Source organism: Clupea harengus, chromosome 17 (genome assembly GCF_900700415.2).
Source record: "Clupea harengus chromosome 17, Ch_v2.0.2, whole genome shotgun sequence".
NCBI classification, from domain to species: Eukaryota; Metazoa; Chordata; class Actinopteri; order Clupeiformes; family Clupeidae; genus Clupea; species Clupea harengus.
Window position 1 is genome coordinate 5,891,030 of NC_045168.1, and position 23,238 is coordinate 5,914,267.

Here is a 23,238-nt window from a genome sequence, read left to right on the forward strand (position 1 = left end):
CAGCAGAACAGCCTGCAGCTCCAATACATTTGTGTTGTTCCTGCTGCCAAGGACTCCAGAGACCTCTGACAGTCCTGCATTGCCATACAGCTCCCCACTCTGCCAGAGAAGCATCGGTGGCCACCACTTCTCTGCGAGAAGGTATGGACCCCAAGGGGACCCCCTGGGTGAGAGATGTCTCTCCTCTCCACGGGCGTAGCTTTGCAAGGCAACTGGAAGTGACTCTGACCAGCTTGTGCCTGTGACAAGTGGGGTGCAAGCCAAGATCGTTCAGCCGAATTTGAAGAGGCCGCAAATGACAGAAGGCCTAAAGGGACCACCGATGAGGCCGCTGTGAGCATCCCCAGCAGTCTCAGATATGATTTGAGGGCCAGAGCCCTGCCTCTCCTGAAATGACTGATGAGCTTGAGGGTGTTGTTGACCCGTTGTTGAGAGGGGGTAGCAACCATCAGCCGTGAGTCTAGCTGGATGCCACTAAAGGCGATCTGCTGACTGGGCAACCGGGAGCTCTCTTCCTGGCTTATTTATTTATTTTTCCTAGCCTGGTAGCATAGGAGATCAGAAATGCTGATCCTCTGAGGGCCTCTCCCCTCGACTGGGAACGTATCAGCCAGTCGTCGAGATAGGGGGAAAATGCGCATCCCCCCTGGCCTGAAGTGGGGGACAGTGCCGCTGCCACACATCTTTACCTTTACCCTTACCTTTAGTCATTTAGCAGACGCTTTTATCCAAAGCGACTTACATATGTGCGACTTACAAGGATGTATACACATTTTACATTTACACTGATGGCACACTGCACATCAGGAGCAATTAGGTGTTCAGTGCCTTGCTCAGGGACACTTCGACAGGGAATCGAACTAGCAACCTTCTGATTACTAAACGACTTCTTTACCTCCTGCGCCACTGCCACTGGTGAAGACCCTTGGTGCCAGCGAGATCCCGAATGAGAGCACACAGAACTGGTCAGCCCTGCCCTCGAAGCAAAACGAAGGAACTGTTTGCCGAGGTGTGATAGGGACGTGAAGGATGCCTCCTTTAGGTCGATGGTTGTAAGCCAATCTCCTTGCTTGATGCCCTGCAGCACATCCGCTGTACGCAGCATGTGGAATATTAAAATCTTGAGATGCGTGTTTAACTGTCTCAAGTCTAGTATAGGCCGAAGGCTACCGTCCTTCTTTGGGATGATAAAATAATGAAATTACATTTTATTTATATAGCGCCATAACAATATGATTGTCTCAAGGCGCTTTACAGAGCCCAGAGCCTGAAAATAAGTGGAGTACAATCCACTGTCTTGTGCTCGCCTGTCTAATGGCTCGATGGCGCCCTTCCCATGGAACCTCGATGGTCGACGTCAGAACCATAAAGGACCTCTGTCTCCCGGGAGCCTCACGGCTCAGACTGGCAAACTGTTGTCTGGCCTGTGTAACCTGTAGGTTGCACTCCACAGCTTGCTGTGCGGCAGGACCAACATCTGTCCTGAAATGACAGGCAGAGACAAAAGGGCTTTCCTGCACGGTTCCAAAAGTGGAGACTGGGCCAACCATACGTCGGGCCTGGGTTAACGAGGCCACAGCCCACCCAGCTCCCTGTCGTGTAGGCAAACGCCTGCAGGGAGGTGTCACTCAGACTCTGCGGTGGAGTCAGCCTCAGAAGTCTGCATTCTCTGAGACAGGGCTAGTACCAGGTGTGACCTTGAATACCCAAACGTGCAATACGCGCTGCTGCGTCGTAGGATTTTACCATGTAGTCGTCTGTCAAACGGCACTGTGGCCGGGGCAGCGAGCATCAGGCCGGAGTGTTTCACCCGGCGTGAGCACCAGGGCAGCAACGGCTGGTTCAATATTGGGCATGCGATCAAGGCCATGGGCAGAGGCATCTTGCCTTCCCTTGGAGCCCTTCAGTGTGGTGTGGCCCGTACCCAGGGAACTGGGATGAGAGTAACAGGGGCCCCACTGAGCCCTGGTGGAGAGAACATCCTCTTTGAGGATTTCAAAAGCTGGCGACAGTATTGGAGGGAGCATCTCCGAAAGAGACCGCAGCCGTTGTAGCTAGAGCACTAGCAGGCTGTGCAGCCGGTTGTTGCAGATTTAGAAGCAGAGTCTTTATCTCTGCGAACTCCAAAGTCAAAGTGCCTACCTTCCGGGCAAGCGGATCAATCTTCCTGCGTTTGCCCCCACCAGAGGTTTCCCGGGAATCAGGCCTCCGGCATTTGCATTGCTTAGGAGACATGGCACTGCATCCCCGTGCCGCTCAAGAGGGGCCCGGCAATCAGCCCCTGTAATGAACATGTTGCAATATCTATACATAGATTTATTTATCTTTTATAGGAGTGATATCTTACCAGCAGCCTTAGCGAATAACGCTAGGCCCTGTTATACAAGATAGTTACTGTCTAAGAGCGAACACACTCCTCTACACAGTCATCTGAAACCAAATAATGAATGCTGAACAACTGAAATTTGCGGGGTGGAGCACCCGCTCAAACTAGGCAGTCTATTATGGACCAAGCCTCAATATTAACCATCTGATCACAGCAAGGATCTCTCTTACGTTACGTAAGGTAGGCTTCCGTTTAAGAGCGGACACGCTCTTAACAGTTACCAACATTAGATGCTTTAGAACTGAAATTACAGGGCGTAGAACACGCCTTCACCAACCATGTTGGGAAAGTTCAGTTCAGTTCAGTTCAGTTCATAGTTCACACATTCTAAAATGAACTAGTTCAGTTCATAGTATATAATTGAAAATCTCGAACTAATTCCACATCCAAAAAAAAATGAACTACCTGTAGTTCAGTTTTCTTTCTTTTTAAAAAAAAAATATGTTGTGAGCTTAAATTGTCTAAATCTCTATCTGTCTGCAATACCGCTCTCGGCCTCTGCGCACTTCGGCGCCCTCACTTGACAGCCACAGACAGTAGAAGAAAGCACACGCAGCGATTGACTGGTTTGGCAATCCTGGATACAGGACTGTAACTGGTGTGTCTTTCGCCTGGAAGTCTCTAGAAATCTGCCTTATTGAACGAAAATGTAAAAAGAGTGAACGTGCAGTTCACAGTATCGTTCATCAGCAGTAATACAGTAGGCTACGTTCAGTTCACGTTTACCAAAATTATGAACGAGTTCATGAACTTTCGCTCAATGAACGCGTTGAGGTACAACACTGGTCACCAATCAGTAGGTAAACGCTTCTAGCGTTAACCCAAGTCGACAGGAGTAAAATCCTGTTCGTTTACTTAATTGAATGCTTATGGCGAGAACACCGCTTGCAACTTTATAACAACAACGGTACAAAACCAAACTATGCGAACCTCCAACTTGCTTAACAAGTGGGTCTAATTATCAGTTGTAAGGCGAGAAACACCTATACTGACTATGCCTCTTAACCCATTACTGCCGTATCCGAGCGTGAACACTACAAACGGCACAATAGTAGAGGAAAACTCTGTTGGATTATCCGCCATTGATTTATGATGCTAATTGCAGTCCTTTGAGGGCGAAAATTCGCAGCTCCAACATACGGTTCTAATTACCACAACGGTACAGAACAATTACTATGCGAGGAACTTCCAACTCGCGCAACAAGTGGGTTTAATTATCAGTTGTAAGGCCAATGTATCTTAAACAATTACCCGAGGGTGAATATTACCCACGGCCCAATATTAATACTTACCTTTTCCGCCTGTGAACATACTCACCCCATATGGCCGTAGCCTGCCGGGTAGCGTTTTAACTGACCAATACTGAGGGCACTGCACCCAGAGAATACCGGCGAGAGCACCGTTCGACTGGGTTCATTTCAACCTGAGCCGTAGTGAGCGAGGCCGCTCTGGCCCAGGCTACATCTCACTTAAGAAAACAAACTTCGAGTAACGCAGTTTCTCGGAGGGTGAAATATCCACTGCCCCGACCATGATAGGTAACGAAACTATCAGCGTCTACCTCGAATGAAAATTTGACCTGCTTTTCGCGAGAAGATGCAAGAGGGCGTTTCCTGGGTAGGACGGCCTTTTGTGCTGGCGCACATTGACGACGTCACCCAGGTCACAGGTGGAAATCCAGTGCTGTAAGCACCGCCTCTGGCGGTCAGGAGAAACGAAATAGAACACCCCAGCGAGGCTCGCATACGGCCGAGGATTTAGGTCTTTATTTAACATGCTTCTGCCTCAACCACTTACTTCTGCCAGAAACAGACTAGCACTGAGATGCTAAAACGCTAAAATGCACTTCGCTGTCAATCAGAAAGGCATTTGTGCACTCAGAGCCAACACACAAAGCCTTCAAAAGCAGCCTCTCTCTGCTGAAGGGCCAAAGGACAGTTCTGGGTCCTCCGCTTTGGCTGAGGGCAGGGTGAAGGGACGGGGGGTGGGACAAAGAGGCTTTTTCTGGGGGCTTAAAGTGATAATGACTGTGTTTACTCACGGGTTGGGGCTGAGTCTGGCGATCGATGGCGGGGAGAATGAGAAGGGTGGGGTCAGTGATGGCACACAAACAAAAATGGGCCGGGTGCATCGCGGCGGAAGGGGATCAATAGTGGCAGTCAATCATATTCATTTGTCTTTATCGACTCCTCTGCGTCCCCCGTCTCCGTCCCCCTGCCTGTATCTCCACGCCTAGCCTGTCTCACACCCCCGTGGCCGTAAACACAGAGAGGCCTTATTACTGGTGTTGATGGTGATGCTTTAGCCGAGGGGAGTGGAAGGATCTCAGGTACAGACTTCCTCTTCTGATAGTAAAGCGTTTAGTTTCACTTTGCTTCACCTTCATGCACAGAGCACAAACTCTGAGAGAGGATCTGTTCCTAACCCCCGTTGTCTCTCTGTGTGTCTGTGGTCTGACTACAGTGCGGCACAACAGTCCCTTCAAGTTCTCTGTCTTTGGGCCAGTCCACAGCGCTGACTCTACCCTCCTCCTCCTCCTCCTCCTCTCATGTTCCCCTCCCCACCTCTGCACTTACGGGTCAGGTCTACCGCGGTCAGCTCTTCAGCACGTCAGATCTCCTAAACTGCAGTAGATTGATGGTTTTACCTTTTGTAAGTCACTTGGGATAAAAGCATCAGCTGAATTACTAGACATAAAATGTAAACTCCTGTGTCAGGTGTTATTGGGAGGTTTTCTCAATAAATGACTGAGAAGTGAACACACTGACTCAGCACAATAGCTCTCATATTTGTACCCATTTGGTAAAGCCAAAGAATAAGACAGTTTGTTCCAAGAGGCTGTGTTTACTCCTCCACATGGTTGTTTATGTCTGTAGTCGCCTGCGTCTTTTCGGTGGAGCAAATGTAACAGGCAGAGGGGATGAAGCACAAGGGAAAGGTCTTTTAACACACACACACACACACAGACACGCACACACACTCTCAACCCCTTTGTTTTGCTCTCCACAACCTCAGTGGCGTTCTCCTCTGCTAGAAGAGCCCTTTCGCGAGGTAAAGGTCATGAAATGGCACTCTTTGTCAGGCGCGCAACAAAATGATGAAAATTATCACAAGCTCTCAGGTTCTAAACCAGGCCTGTCAGACTGGGGGGTGGGGTGAGGCAGTAGTTGCCCTCCACTGAATCCGAGTGTGTTGAACAAAATGGCTGTGCTTTGTATGTTTGTTATTAAACCTTTTGTCGAACAGCAGGCAAAACTCAGGCTCACACCTAAGAACTCTTTGTGTCGTGAGATACAAAGACACACCATTTAATGTGAATAACTTCCTATTCACAAGAAATGCCTGACCTGACACCACACAAACAACACAAACCAACAAAATCAATGAAATAAACAAGAGTAAACAAACCCAATCCGCGCTGGCGCCTGCTTCAAACTCAATATAAATTCCAGCGCATGAACTTCTGGGTGCTCGGACTCCTCTCCTCCTGTTCTGCCCGTGTGTCATCATCCTTTCCTGATATATTCTCTCGCTCTCTTTCTTTCCTACCCACCCTGACAGCCTGCTGAGTTTCACTAATGGGGTCATTTCCTCCAGGGGTGCTGCGGCCTGATCTGGAAATTGGAATGGAGTCAGGTGTGTGTGTGGTGGGAAGCAGAAGTCACCCCTCTCTCTCACCATCATCACCGTCACACTCGCTGTTGTGTGTGTGTCGTCCCATCACCCCCTGCACCCCCCCCCCCTCACCCCGTCATCGTCCACGTCCGCACCCGCACCTCATATCTGGCCGGCACCTGCCGCCGCTCCAGTGTGCTCCGTTCTATTTCCGGGGAAATGAGTCATATCACTATTCCCTTTCCCCGCGCCTTGCATCCCATCGCCACGGAGCTCGTTCGCACTGTCCCCGACCTCACTGATGTCATCAATCAACTCCGTCGCCGTTAGTTACCCACGATCGTTCCCGCCCGTGCGTCGTCAGTGTTGTTTGTTTTCTACGCTGCAGGTGAATAGCGAGTTGGCATTGGCAATTATCGATGAATTAATGAGTCGACGCACTGATGGCTTTGCATTGTTTTCAAACTTAATGGACATGAAGTTTAGATGAAAAAAGATGGATGAAATGCCGAAGCCGGCTGTGAATTGATTATCATATGAAAGGAGAAAAGAATAGCTGCGCTTCAACTGAAGGTACAGAGATACAGAGGAACAGAAGTTCTTGTTAATGCTTCGGGGAACCAGCAACACTAGCAAACCATGCCTGAAACAACAATCAACACCTTTCCTGTGCATTACACTTTTAATCAGCACTAACAGGCAGCTTTATAGACCCCAAACAAACACGTCCGTGAATAATTAGATTGTGCCTCTCGATGAATGCAATCAGAGACTGAGCAAAGAATCATTGCTAATTGAATGCCGCACCCTATTGTGCTTCAACAAGGAGTTAAAGTCAAAAGAATTACATGTGAGAAAAAGCCTGAAATATATAATTAAACCGAGAAAAAGTGATTGACTCACTAATTGAAAGACTAGTGCTTGAAAAATGATCAAACACTGAAGTACTACACAGGGTGTTTTGTGTGCCATGATTAAAAAAAGCCATCTGATTCATTTGAGAGCATAAAGACCAACACATAACTGGTCATGTTACTCATGCACTGAGTTATCTACCCATATCCTGGCTGTATCCTGTGGCACTGACTACCAGACGTGATTCTGGGAGAGGTTCTTGAAATCCTGGAGCCTATTTGGCTCCTTCTCGTCAGTGAAGCCAGTTACAACAAATCAGCACAGAAATCACTGACAATAGATCAAAAGACACTTCCATTTCCACACAGTCAAAGCCAAGCACACAGACCACAGGTGGACAACCAGGCAAGAGCTGACATCTACATCTGGCCTTCACACTGTTCTGATCCAGTTTGGATCAGTCAGATCTTTTCTGTTCTTCCGCCAGCCTCAGGTACCCCACTGAATGAGTGACAATAGTAGAGTAGACACACATATACACACAAACACATAAACACACACACACACAAGCAGACAAACACACACACACACACAAGCAGATAAACACACATACACACACACACACACACATACATACACAAAACGACACACACACACACACAAACATACACACACACACACACAGACCCACACACAAACACACACACACACACACACACACACACACAAAAACACAGACAAACACACACACAGACACACACACAAACAGACACACACACACACACACACACAGACGCACACACAAACAGACACACACACACACACACACACACACACATCTTGTGAATAAGGAAGCCTCCCACCAAGCTGAACTGCACAGAGTAAATGGGATATGAATCATCATTAAACCCGTCAGGCCAGTAAGAGCAGCCATTAGAACAGCAGTGAGTCTGTATGTGTTTGCGCCTGCTCACTCATTCATAGCAAAACTGGGCGCCCATTCAAGCCCCAATTAAACAGGATTACATCACTGAAAACTACTGGAGGAACTATCAGTGTGGAGAGGACAGGGGACTCGAGAGAACGGTGCTATGGAGGGAATATAAAGCACAACCTGATTTACTTTGTCATTCTGCGCCTGGCTTCATTCAGATTCCAGACATGCGAGTCAGGGCCGGTTCTACTGGGAGATAGCAGGGGCAGAGGGAGGGAGGGAGGGCGGTGTCTCATACATCAAGCCACCTGACAGAGAGGAAAGTTCTCTGCGGAACTTTCTAAGAGTGATGGCAAATGAGCTGTTTTTCTTTTGTAGTTCTACACTCTCCTGATCCCGAGGTGCCGCAGCACCTTCACTGGCTCTTCAGTGATGTATTATGAAAAGGTTATCACCTAACAAGAAGTCCACACATACACAGATAATGGACAGGGCTGAGGCAAATCAAATCCCATAACACTAAGTTTCTATTTTCTTTTATATCTAGACATACCGAAGGGCACGACCCTTGTTATACCATGGTTACCATATATATGCACACTTATCCACATACATAAACACTTCATACTTTCCGACCAAAGCACATTTGTTTCCAATACTGCTTTCATCGAACCAAATTGAGTTGAAAATAATGATAACTTGCAGGCTAAATCCCTCTTCACTGACATCCAACGCCACTTTTATGTCTGGTGAAGAGTGACGAAAATGGAAAATCATGCAGCTTTTATTCCTTATGAAATGGACAGGAAATCACCACTTCAGCCACCTAATCACTTTAATTGATCCCAAGGCTCTCCCATTGGCACTGGGAGGCATCACAGGTGTCGCTGCAATAACCCCGCAGTCAGAGCTGTCCTTGTGTCTTTGGCAGAACAACAGTAATTAAATCAGACTGGGACTCCAGGCAGCGTGACGCGGCGAGGAACAGAGCTAGTAATTAACACACACCTCAAACGCTCCCAATATTGATCTGACGGGAAATAAAATCAAGTGATGTTGCGGGCGCTCGCTCCAGATTGTAATCACACATAAAATTACTTATGGATCCGAGTGCACGTAACAGAGATAAAACCGACGACACTCTGTTTACAAAAGCATAACAAATCTATGTGAAATCATAAAGAAAGAATTTTGAAAAACATCAATGGCAGTTGAAATATGAGTTCTGGTAAACCTCATTACAAACTGCCAATACTCCTCCTAGCGCAGACAAAAGAGACCAGAACCACAACACCCAGACACTTTTGCCATTACAGATCACACAGACACACAGAACAACAATGGGGAGAAAAGCTGCTGGCCGAGGCCTGAGACTGATAAAGCTCTGGTTCCCCCGGGACCCTTAAGCAGCTCACAGCACTAGTGTGGTCAAACAGAGAGAGGAGAAGCCGTGAATAAAGTTGCTCAAACAGCAGAATCCACCACTGATCCACAGGTTTTTATTTATGCTGAGGACATTAAGGACTCGTCTCCATTACTTTTTAAAATCATCAATTTCATCTCCAATTCTCAACTCAAGTTTTTTGCGCTCCATAACTGAATCACTCTTCCTGTCCCCATGACCTTTTAAAGTCTATACTCAAGAAAAAACATGCAAACATTAAATCCCATGTCCTGATTTGACAGTTCAGGCAGAAAATGAGGGCTGCATTCTGCTGCAGTAAGCCTGGGGGCCTCACCTGGGGTCCTTCTGGATGCTGTCGATGGAGGGCGACCGGGCCAAGGAGCCCTCGGGCGGCAGGGCGGGGCCCGACTTGCTGTAGGGGGACTCTACGGAGGAGCAGTACTGCAGGGTGCGGTAGGGGTCGCCGTAGTTGGCCGTAGAGGGCCCCGTGGCGTAGTTGGCGCTGCGCGGGTACGTGCCCGTGGCGTTCTGGCTGCCCGTGCGCTGCAAGGGGACGGAGTCAACACCGGGGGAGGGCGGGGCTAGGGCAGGAAAGTAGGGACAGAGCAGAAAGTTCATGACCTGATCGCAGAACTGGTTGACTAGGTCTAGGAGCAGTGGAGAGCATGCAGTGGGTTTAGATGTGGTGAAAAGACAGACACAGACAGACACAGACAGACACACACAGACACACACAGACACACACAGACACACACAGACACACAGACACACACACACACACACACACACACACACACACAGACAGACCAATGCAGGTGCAGATGTGATGATGTTATAATAGATATTGTTCGACACACAGAGGAATACACACAGTGAGAGATCAGCGATCAGTGACACATTGGAGGCCAACACACGAAGAACAGGGGGAAAAAGGAGTGAGAGAGTGAGATAAAAGGGGTAACAGGAGTGAGAGAGAGAAAGAGAGTCAGTCAAAAGCACAGGTCATACACCACAAGGTCACCGTGGGTTAATATTCAGGACCAACTTTGCTGAAATCTGGGGTGAGAGAACATATACACACACATTTCACAGAGTAGAATAACGTCAGAAACAGGCATTAAAAAGAAGAACATGCATCAACTTTTCTGTAGTTGTGTATCTGCAAGTGTTTGTTGGCTTTAGTGGAAGCTGTGCCTATGTGTCTGTGGAGATGTTAGTGCAGATTGATGGAAGTCATTAGGTGAGGATATGACCCCAAAAAGCCACGGAGGGAGAGTCAGGCGATAAGATCACACCCCACTTCTCAGCCCCATCACCCCGCCTTGCATCATTAGGGCCCCAGAAATTGGTCTCCGCTTCTTCTGCTAAACCACCCCAGCCTGTGAGATGCTGTGTGCTGAGGATACCCCGTTTCAGCTAAACGTACGCCGTGGAAGATACACACTAACACAAGGAGACAGTCACTTTGGGGCCAGCAAATAAATCTAGTCCGGGAAAGATCAATAAGGCTACATTTCGGGAGTGTGGACCTTCACCACAGCGCAGCGGTCACCAGCGCATGGGCGCATTTGTCACCACACGCAGACTTTAGGAAGGAGAGGAGGAGAGAGGAGAGCCACTGGGTGTCTCTGCGGTGGAGATGTTTTAGTTTGGCTGGGCAGGGGAGAAAATACACTGCATCCACAGTAGCATCTAATGATAATTAGGAAAGAGGGATAAGATAGATGAGAGGCTTCAGGGCAGAGAGAGAGAGAGAGAAATATATATTTAGGGGGAGAAAGAAAGAGAAAAAAGGGAGAAGATGGAGAGAAAGAGATGAAGAGGGCGAGAGAGAGAAAGATAAGGAAAAAGAGAAAGCGAGAAAGAGGGGACAAAGAGAGATAGATGGAGAGAGAATGAGAGAGTGAAAGAGAGAGAGAGAGAGAGAGAGAGAGAGAGAGAGATAGATGGAGAGAGAGAGAGAGGCTTGAGAGGTTGATGGATGAGGCTCCCTGTAAATATAACTCCACTCCGGAGTGTGAGATAGACTCCCAGTTCACTGGCCTGTCCCTGCAGCTAATGAGTGTACACTAAAAGGGCAGCATACACAATTGCCCTCTTTCAATTACACACAACACAGCATATATAATCCACCACCCTCTTATGCTGAAGACATAACTCCATATCGGACCCAGCTTAGAAAAGACTTCAACTCATTCTGTTTAAAAAGACTCAATTCATATCTTTCTGTTGGTTTGTTTCAGATCAGTTATACGTTGGATACACAATCCCCAACAAAATGGGCTCGCCGTGATGAAAGCAGGGGGGACCTATCAGGACATTATCATGGACACAAGGACACAGGCTTGGACTCTCCGTGCAGAGGACAGGGGGACATATCAGGGCATTATCATGGACACAAGGACACAGGCTTGGCTCAACTGTGTGCTCGACAGATTTTCCCATCTAACAGGGTCAGCCTGTTCACGGCTCCCTAACTGGGAGCGGCAGGAGGACTCTCGGGAGAGCGGCGTTAGCGGTCGGTGTGAGTGTGTGTGTGTGTGTGTGTGTGTGTGTGTGTGTGTGTGTGTGGTGTGTGTCACGGTGCTTCAATGCAGTTAGGACCGGACCACAGGCCCTCTACTCTACTGTACTCTACTCTGACACGGGGACGGTGTCCAGAGGAGATGACATTTTAGTGACCTTCAGTGCCTCCATTAGCTCATGTGATCGTGCGGAGGTCATATGCAGGGTGCAGGGGTCTGCACCTTGCAGGGGTCTGCAGCATGAGAGGGTCTCTAAATATGAAGTCATAAATAAGATACACAACCACAGAGAAATGAATGTGCACACACTGATAGACATGCGCACACACACACACACACACACACACACACACACACACACACACACACACACACACACACACACGCGTGCGCTCGCACACACACGCGCACACGCACATTCAATCACAAACACACATAGGAAAAAAATACACATGGACATAAATGGACACACATACACACATACGAACACTTACAGACATAGAAACATACACACACTTTATATGTCTGCACAGATCATCCTGCGGACCTAACAAGTCATGGATACTGAAGCTGGCCTACAGGTAGTGACAATCAGCAAGTCAATTACCAGCTACATGGCCATATTTTACCCTCAGCCTGGACTGATCTGTGTGATCAAGAGAAATAGGAAAATAAATAGTCCATTACAGATTTGATCAGACTGTGACAAACTATCTATCTCTCAGGTCGTCCCTTTGGTATCTACTGGCTCTAATGCTAGCCCTTCACGGGCGGGAGCAAGGCGCTACTACTTACAGCCAAAGATGCTCATAAACAAGGGGTTAGTTTGTATCAGAGCACTCAATTTTGTCATTTCTCGTGTCATCAAGCAAAAGCACTCCAGTGGCAGTTTCGGTGGGAGGTTGAGTGTAAAGTCGATCTCTCAGCTTATCCACAATAAAGTGAAATCCACACTGAACACCTCCGCTCCGCTAGTAAGCACTGGGGTATAAAGTTACATCCACACTGAACACCTCCGCTAGTAAGCACTGGGGTATTTATTGCGGAAGGACAAAGACTCCACATAAACTGCGCTCGATACACGAGCGGCTCGGGTGTATTGTCCAAACGTAGCGGTGCCCATAATACCCCGACCTCACTATGGAGTAATGTGTGCAAAGAGAACCTGGTGGGGACATTAGATAACTCCGTGTACACAACACTGTAACAGCTGCCTGCTTAACATTTGTGTTGACACATTGATGGATTCTCCTTATTAATTTTCACGCATGACTCCAGCGCCTGATAATGCATGACAGGGCAGCCTGTTCACCACTGACAAGCTGGGTTTATTCTAACTCGCTAATTCTTTAATTAACATCCATTCTAAGCCTTTTTCATTCGTCCGTCCGCTCGCTCGCTCATTTTGCGCCTTCTCCTCTAAAACTGCTGACAGGATCTGTCGACTGTGTGAAGGACACTTTTTGGATAACTAGCCCATTTTCAATTATATCTAACTTAAGGGAAGTTCATTCCCCTCCATTTAATTTTTTAATGTTTCAATTAAATTGCTCAAATGAAGCCATGCTAAGTGTGCGGTCCCAGTGGTCTTAGAGGCTAATATTTAATCGACACTGAAATAAAAAATAGGATTATATTATTAATATTATTATTATTATTACTTTGAATGCAGCGGTAGTATGACAATTTATAAAGAACTGTAGTCATGTCAAGCTTGGAATTTGAACATTATAAGAGGAGAATCCTATTTCTCTTCCTTTTTCTTTCATTCTTTCTTTCTTTCTCTCTCTCTCTCTAAGTCTTCCTCGCCCTCTCTCAGTTGTAATGTTGTGGCATTGAGACCCGACTGAATTTTCTATTTATGCTGATAATGGGATGCTCTTTCAAATGACTTGACCTTTCAGATACAAATCACTGTGTGACAAATTTCCTCTCTGCAAAGGGGAGAGCGGGAAGAGATCGGGCAGGATGTTAGTGGTGTAATACGATCGTAAACAAACAGGTCTTTTTCTCTCTTTCTCTCTCCCTCTCTCTCTCTCTCTCTCTCTCTCTCTCTCACTCACTCACTCACTCACTCTCTCTCTCCCCACCTCCTCTCTCTGTGTCGGTCCATTGCTTTTGACATCGCTTTTCCAGCATGAAATTGCACTTTAGAAAATAAAAGTTAGGTTTATATTCAGCCTTCAACAAAATTAATAAATAAATATTTCCACTTATTTCCAGATTCCTTGGATTCTTCTGATCTACAAGCTGATAGTCAAGGCCGTGGAATAGTCCGAATGAATCACCGTAACTCTTTCTAGTCATTGTCCCAAGGCGTCTTTGAATGTTATCCTGTGGAATCCTGAGGAAGGCATTTCATGTAGTGTGTCTGCTACCACTCCCTGCATCCTTTCTCTCCGCAGATACAGCTGAGAGAGCACTGCAGCCTATTCTCACTGGCACAAACAAACAAGGAAGTGCTGTGGTTTCACACACCCATAATGCATCAAAACCCCTGAGTCTGGCCCTGCTTCGCTTTGCCTCGTCAGCCAACAGCTGCTCCTTCAGATCAGGAGGTGAAAGCCGAAACTCGAGTCTCGTCTCCAGACGTACTTCTATGCTTGGCCACGTTTACCGAACGTGTGGTTAGGTGCCACGCGCGTGTACCGACCGCTCGACAAAACACAGCAAATTCTATTCAAATGACTTTTTTTGAGGGTGGATTACACTCTCCCTCAATGTTTCTCCTTCCAAACCCGAGTTTTTGTGATGTTTCTTGGCCTGGCTCTGTGCTCTCGAGTGGGCCAGGGGATGAAACCGAGCACACACACACACACACACACACACACACACACACACACACACACACACACACACACAAAGTACTCTGCAGCACACTAAGCTGACAGTCACATTCACATTGAATCACATTTACTTCAAACTTGCCAACCTTCACATCTCAGAAAACATTGAGGATTTTATTTTTCCAAACGGGAAGCCTGTGGGAGCTGGGAATTGGAATCGGAAGAGCTAGCCTGACTAGCCTGACTAGCTTTGACATTCATTCACATTCACACTCTCACTCACATGTATTTACCTCCTGATTCATAGCAAATTCATATTTAAATACACATCTAGGTCACTTTTACAAGGCCACACATTCCCATTTACGAATCCCCATGTCCAACACACATCCATCCACATTTACACTCATTCACAATAACCTCTACACTGACATTGACATTGACCTTAACACACTCAGCTTCCTGTTGAGAATTACATCTATTCAGGTCCTAGTCCTGAGATGCAGGGCATGCGCAAACAGCCACGCTTCACATCACAAACCATTTGAGCCCTAACCTGTCTGCGGAACACAAGGGACCTGGGACCAGGACCTCCAGAGCCTCAGGGCAGCATATTTCACGCCATAAAGTCATGGCATATTGATTTAACTTCTGCTCCTGAGAGTGGCCATGTTGGTAAGTGTAAGCGTCCATGCATGTGTGAATGTGTGTGTGTGTGTGTGTGTGTGTGTGTGTGTGTGTGTGTGTGTGTATGTGTGTGTAGCTGACTGTGTAAGTTGTGTGTGTGTGTGATACTTCCTCAGCCTTTGAACACAACTGGCTTATGCATATGTGTGTGTGTTGGTGTGTGTGAGTGTCTGGCTGACTGTGCATGTTGTGTGTGTGACCCTCCCAGCCTTTGAACACAACTGGCTTGTGTGTGTGTGTGTGTGTGTGTGTGTGTGTGTGGCTCCCTCTTTGTACACATTTAATGTGTGTCTCCCCCCAGCCCTTGAAACATAACTGCCTCATAAATATCTGCTCCTTGCTGTGTCTTGTCTCCCAGGTTGCGGTAGCGAGAAACACAAGGTGGCCATTTGCGTGCTTCAATGCGTCGTTAAAGGCCTCTTCTTCTCCCATGACACTTTGGCTCGTACTGTCCCTCAGCGTGAGTTACTCCAGCTATCCATCATACGTGAGAGAGTGGCCCTGCGTGAATGTGCAATTGGACATTCGTCACGCACCAACTGAGAGGGGAGCCGCCTTGGATTCACACCTCATACTAGAGCGCCCCCCCCCCCCCCCCCCCTCCGTGGTGCTCACTTTTGAACTTCACTGATTTCCTACACCACAGGGGCCGAAGGAAGGGTTTAACCTCGGGAGCTCAGAACACAAGACTCAAGTCTTAGTTTAATGGGAAGGGGACGGAGGGCCTTAATGGGTAGTCTGGGTAGTCAAGCAAAAACAGAAGTCGTAACACTTGTCACATATTACGACGTTGGTGCTTGTGTACTTCGGCGCTTGTGTACTTCAGTATTGTGTACTTCAGCGCTTGTGTACTTCAGTCTTGTGTACTTCGGCGCTTGTGTACTTCAGTCTTGTGTACTTCGGCGCTTGTGTACTTCAGTCTTGTGTACTTCAGTCTTGTGTACTTCGGTGCTTGTGTACTTCAGTCTTGTGTAGTGTACGTTTCACACCACAAACCCATTTCCTCCCTCTAGCTGCCCTTCGTGTGTTTGTTGTTTTTCTTCTTGTTTAATGTTTCGGGAGATTAAGCATCGTTTAATGGTCTGTGGCACCCACCAAATGCATGATTGATGTACTGTGCAATACAGCCTGCTTTGGAGCGGAGGCTCTTTTGGCGGGGGGTTTAGCAAGATGCCCTGAGACTGGAACTGACAAAATGAGAGGCTATGTGATCATCTACGCACTGAGAATTAAAGACAGGACTGCGGCGGTCCCCGTTTAACACACGCACCAGAGCCTGGGCATGGCAGTATGCCGGTGCATTCATGCATCCAATGCAAATAGGCAGACGTGTCCTGTTTCTTTAATGAGCTGAAGCGCAGAGGAGACGTGATGCAGACTCGTGCTAGTGTAACGCTAAGTACGCAGTATTTGGCTTATCGCTTATGCCCCATGGTGCAAAATGTTCCCAAACGCTACCAATGGATGCAAGACTTCCGCACACAACTTGGCTAAATGGGTGTCTTTGGTCAGTATAGTGTAGTCAGAGTGCTTTTTCATGTAGAAAAAAAATTGCTTATCCAAATTGCAGTCGAGTGCGTTTTTTGTTACAATTTATGCTAATCTAGAGTTAATGTTAGGCAACACAAGTTTTGTTAGCGACTGCAATATCAGTTTGTATCAGTTGTTCAACACTAACAAGAACTGTCATGTCATATAGTTCACTGTGCTTTTGACTCAAACATAATGAGTTTCATCATAAGTTATACGTCTCTCTACCGCTAACCTCTCCATTTTTGGTGGTTGTTATGGGAAACAACTCTGCTTGTGATCGGTTAGCCGTTAAAAAAAAAACTTGACGTAAGCCGTTTTTAAGTTAAACTTTTTTCAACTGAAAAAGACGCCCCAAGGTGCATATTAAAAAAAAAAAGAAAAATGCTCTGGGCATTTTTTAAGACATGGTCTACTCCATAGGATTATTATGTAAAACAGATGCTGACAGCTTGAAAAAAGACGTTACGTGTGAACACAGCCTTTGAGCTACATGTTTCAAACGATGGCGTAATACAGCTTTTGACCAAAATATAGACATATTTCAGTATATATATATATATCACATTTATATATTTATACACACATTTTATTTTTGGTGTGTCATTTGTATATCATTTTTATTCAACATCCCCACAATCTGATTGGTTTGAAACCTTTCTAGGTCATTCTAGGTTCTAGGTCATCTTATGTTGTTAGTAATGCCTTTCATGTCCCCTGCTCTTCACACAGAATGTGTCTGAGAAGTCCCTTGCCCAGAATATTGTGGAAAATAAATAAATAAAACACGAGACAGAAAAAGCTGAGGGTATTGATCGTGTATTGAGGATCATAACTTCAGAGCTCAATGATTTAACTCTGATAGAGCCTTATAATTAGAAGTTCCCAACTTAACTCCCTTCATTAGTGTATATAGAACCTGATACAAGTATGACAATTTAGTTCCTTAGAGCAACAGTTCCCCTGATGCTCAGCAGACCTTGTATGACTGACAGTCATCCCAGCGGTTCCTTCTTTGTGTCTTAGTTCTGGTTCCCCTCTGAGTGTAGTGGGCTGAAGATGCCTTACAGAGATGGGATGGCATTCTGCATGTCTGCAGTATTTCTGAATAATAAAGGAATCCTTTTGAAATTGAAATCTGTTTGAATAACATAGCCTATGCTGTGGCAACCTGCTCACAACTCAAGCTGTGACACTGTCGGTTCAACGTTTTTAATTATTTGAAGGTAAGTCTTGATTTTTCACACTCTCTGCAGTTCAAATTGATAGAAACGCTGTTTAAAAAGATAAAATGCCCTTCAGCTAATGCTAATGAGTGAGTGTATTATTCATCATAACAAACACCAAAGAAGCCTAGCTCTCTGTACATTTGTCTGTGTGTGTGTGTGTGTGTGTGTGTGTGTGTGTGTGTGTGTGTGTGTGTGTGTGTGTGTGTGTGTGTGTGTGTGTGTGCATATAATATACATCTAATATTTGTTAGATGTACAGAGACAGACAGATAGATAGATTGATAGACAGATAGAGAGAGAGAGAGAGTGTGTGTGTATAAGCTACTGCTTTGCTCATGAAGAATATATAAAGAAATAGCAATCTTTACAGCATACCATTCCTCCAACTGGGAATAGCAAATCTGTTTAAAAACATCATGCAACCTGCAATACTCCTTTTATTTCTGACACATAAAACATGTTTTTACTCTTGTATACAGCACACAGACTGGCGCAGTCCTGTTTTAAAAGTGGCACTTTCAACAGCTAGAGCTGAACACTTAGAGCAAAACTTTCCTTTAGTGCTGAGGTAAAATCAAGGTCTAGTCTGTTTTCCTACTTTGAAGAGGGAGGCATTTAGCGAAGTGTCAGAGCCTATTATTTAGCATATATAACAGATTCTGCAGGAAAAAAAGCAAATTGGTTTAATGGATTTATGCAAAGCAGCTTCTCTTTGGATGTGCCTCATGTCATATTAGCTGGCTTTGATGAAACAGACTCGCAAAACAGCTAAAAAAAAAGAAAAAAAGAGAAAGAAACACAGGGGCTTGGCACTAACTCATTGAAGAGGGGCCAGTGTTTGAATAGGGGATGGATTGCACCCCGTTCCATTCAGTCATTCCTCTAAGACAGCTCTTCCTCTAGGGCTGGGTTAATCTCTCCTTTCATTCCTCAGAAATGATATTTCCCAGCAAATTCCCCTCCGCATATGCCGATGTCCTTGTCCTCCACACACAACAGACTAATTGACTTGATTGAGTTGCAATTTTTCATGGCGTAAAGTCACGAATGCAGAGACAATGCCCATATGGAGAATTATATATAGAGAAGCACATGAGGAGAATTACATGCAATGATGCTGGATTACATCACCAGTGCAACAACTCCTTAGCAAGTCGACCACCATAAGTGCACCCAAAGTACATAAATGTACAGAAATCACAAATGTACATTGTAAATATACATTGTAAATATACAGAAACAGCCTGTGTTAGGAGATGTCTACAGGAAGACAGAATCATAAGTGTTGACATATAAACCACTGCAGTCGTCAAAATTCCTGACTCATGCATGTATGACTTATAGCATATGACTAAATAGCACACAACCAGTGTGTGTAAAATTCTAAATCAAATTGCTGCTTATGAATTGGCAGCAGATTTTGTATACATATCAGCAGACTTACTAACTCATAATAGGTTAGTGTCTTGAACACTGGCATTCATTTTCCACCAGCTGTATAGATCAGGTCTCTCCACAGAGCTTGGTTCCTGGGGTCATGCTAACAACCACCCCTGCTGAGCCAGTGCGTAGCAGGCATCCCTGACTGCAGGGGACGCTAGTCTCTGTGTGAGAAGACATGAACTCCTGGTTCCTTGCCTCCCATCCCTGACTTCTGTTCCTGCTGGTTAATACTCTTCCTGCAGAGTGGGATCAAAAACACTTTCTAGACACAGGCTACTGACCTGCTTCTCGAGTATTTTACCAATCCACTATACCTTGCCTATGGCTATGGTGGGGTGAAGTCTTTTTACAACAGGTTTGTGTTGATATTATGTTCAAAGAAAGTTTACCAATCGACAGGTAGACAGGCAGACAGCATGAAAGACACCCAGAAATAGCGAATGCTATAGAGAGATACAGGGAGATAGAATGAAACTCTGAGAAACAGACAACAATGAGAGAGGAAGGGAGAAAGATTCAACGATTGAGCCACATATCTAGGCCTGTTCTTATCCTCATAATCTCATAACATGGATGAGAGAGAGAGAGAGAGAGAGAGAGAGAGAGAGAAAAGAGAGAGAGAGAGAATAAGCACTCCCCTACGCCCTGCCCTGGCCAATCAACAGTCTTGTTAATGGATAAACAGAAAGCTGGAGAGGTCTTTTTTCATAAACTGCATCTTAGCAACGCCTGAGCAACAACCAAGGCATTAGCTCACCGTCTTTGTTTGCAAGCCAAATGACTAGATTAGCTAGATAAGAACAACACTGGCCACGCAATCACCCGCATCTCCGCAAGTAAGGCGTTCTATGCCCTCTAGACAAAGGAATACACCTCTACGTTTTGAGTAACTCACACAGGCATATTATCCATAGATATCACGTATCAATTTATCCGTCATCTGTCAATTCATCAATTATTTACGCCACTGGCCTCTGAGGTGTTTCTTACATTGACTGCTCCCTAAATTTCCCTCCTCATTACCTGACTGAAGTCTCTCCATTCACGCTGGCTACACGCTAGCCAGGCATATCATAGACTGGACTGACTGGAACTGTAAGTAACACGGTCACTGTGGTAAATCCATTAGCTTTGACCAGTCAGACGAGTTTAAAGGGGGCAGCAGAGCCTCTTTGGTTGACATACAGCCGTCTAATCCCCAAATGGGCTTTGGCTTGGCCTGGCCAGGTCAACAAGTTCCAGGGCACAGATCACACGAGAGAACACTCCAGATTCTGTGCAAGAGCATAAGACCGCACGCAAAAGGCCTCTATGGCAGAGGGCTGTGCCAACTGCCAAGAGGTTCGTGAGTTACATGGAGAGAAGGGGGGGGGGGGGGGGGGGGGCAGGATCCCAGAATGCATTACTACGCTCAGCGAGGGGTCAGAGTCTGTCTCCACCATGATGAAATTTTCAAGTGTGATGAAATTTCACGTCGCTCCCCCACCCGTGAAAAAGACCCTAGCAGGAGGTATGTCGGGGGGGCGGGGGCGGAACTGAGCTGGTGCTCAAAAGCACCTCAGAGAGGTTTGATTTCAGACAATGCTCTCTCCTTCTGGGTGTCAGTGAGCATTCACAGGCTCATTAATACAAAGTGAATTCTGGTGTACACGTTGAGTGGGGACTAAGTGGGGGCTCGGGCTTTCTGCGGGCGATTTGTTCAACGGATTGAATTTGCCCAGGCTGATTGTCTTTGCCCACGCTAAGCTCATGTTTCAGTGCAAATCTAATGGGCAATGCTTTAAGAGGGAGATTTTTTTTTTTTAAAGAATAAAAGAGTTATAGCTTTAATCACCTCAACACGTACCACCATAATGAGAAATATGGAATTGTAATAAGAGAAGGAGCTGAACGTGAAATTTAGCACAATTAATGACACGCCACCTCGGTTAAAAAAAGAAGCCCTACGCAGAGTACGCAGTGAGGCTAAACTCATTGCATGGAGGCCTAACAGTAGCACCGTTTCATGTAATGAAAGACTTCAGTTTAAAACATGAGCTAATCAAGAGTCAATCATAAGTGCCAATTATCCGAATGGTACCACATTTATATCTGAGAAACACCTTAATTAGTTTCAGTCATTCGACCTCCCTTGCCAATGCACACACAATTAATTGGTGACGATGGTGTAAATAAAGTGGCCAAAAAAATAATCAAAAGCAAGAAAAAGAAGGAAAAAAAATATTTCATCGTAGTTCCTACAGTGATGGAAAAAAAACAACTTGAAGAAAGTAATTCCCAAAGGTCGACTGATATTACCAACCCATTAGGTAAAAGCAACAGATCTGAAGAGGACTGGAATGTCAGAGGTCTATTATGAGCGCTGCTTCACAAAGGTCACCGGGACGCAAGAAGCCATGGCGAGAGAGGGAAAATTAAGCCTCCAAGACCGCTACTATAGACGACTATAAAGATCTTATCTGCCCAACTGAAGCAGGTGAGGGAGGATGACATTTCGTCTTGAGGAGTGTTGGGTGAATCCTCAATGCTGCCTTCTCCTCCAGCCCGGTACACTACTAACGGTGTCTATCAATGTGTCAGGAGAAAAAATGAGTTCAGATATAACCCATATGGAAATTGATTCGTTATGGAAGACTACTGTGTAAACGTATTTGATAGGGCTGATGTATGATATCATTTATATACTGCATTGCAAAAAAAAAATAGCAACACACATTTGTTTTGGGGTGGGGGAAGAACTGGTAACGGTTTAGACTGTGGATCTTTGAACCAGCATTAGATAGTTAATACATGTATTAACATGATTAATGCTTCGGTTCTAAAATACCACAACTCATTTAATTCATGTTAGTTACTGGAACCTACATCTGAAGCATCACATATGATAAGCATATTGAGTGGCAACAGTTATTGCTTTAAAAGGCTGAGATACATTCTGTACTTAACACTTTACATTAAGTGTCGCCAGTACCCGCAGCTATTTGAAAGGCACCTGCTCTGCATCGCAAATAAACCACTTTAAGTAGACCGTTTCTTACAGAGCGACATCCACTTTCTAGTTCAGAGAAGCCACAGATAATCTTCCCAGCAAGTCCACCTAAGCCTCGGTCGCTAGACGCTAATCAAACTCAATCTTTTTTGGGGGCATTAACAGCTCTGAAGACGCAACAAAATTAGCTATTTTGTAAATAATCGTCCTGCTAATAGGCTTTGTGTGCCACAATTTACGTAAAATCAAGATAAGCCAAACGCTCCACTCGTGACGTGAAGCGTGCGGAGGCTCATTCATTATGGCTGATTACTGTCATGTGTCTCGGCGCGTCTCGAAGCGTCTCGGTGCGGTGACGGAGCCTCCACTCAGAGCTAATCCCTTCCTAACGGTAATGAGGTCGTAGCCGTGCGGAGGCCGAGAGGCGGCACAGAGCCGGGTAAACACTCGCCGCCACACACCAGATTTGGGATTCTTTTTGTGTAAAAATCCTGGAGAGGTGTGTGCTGTCTGTCTGTACTCAGTCGTGCATCAAAACAGAGAGACACACACACACACACACACACACACACACACACACACACAAACAGAGCAGTATTTCTGTTCGTCTCCCACAGATACAATGCAGTCAGTATTTCTCTTGCTTGATTTCTCTCTTCAGCTTTGTATCTCTTTCCTACACACATACAAACAAAACTCTTTCTCTCAGACACACACACACACACACACATAGAAACACAGACACATGGTCACATAAAAAACACAGGACTTTCACTTTCTAGTGCACACACACACACACAATAAAAAGAAAAACAAGACAAAGTTTGCCCCTCTCTTCGCCGACACACACGCAT

At 45.9% G+C, this 23,238-nt stretch overlaps 1 protein-coding gene across 1 annotated transcript in view; it reads right to left on the minus strand.

The window, feature by feature from the left end:
* Positions 1-23,238, minus strand: part of ctnnd2a (catenin (cadherin-associated protein), delta 2a) — a 308,508-nt gene that overhangs the window by 128,205 nt on the left and 157,065 nt on the right. Inside the window, 1 exon segment of the mRNA XM_031583814.2 lies at positions 9,530-9,776. Within this exon segment, the coding sequence (XP_031439674.1) occupies positions 9,530-9,776 (247 nt within the window).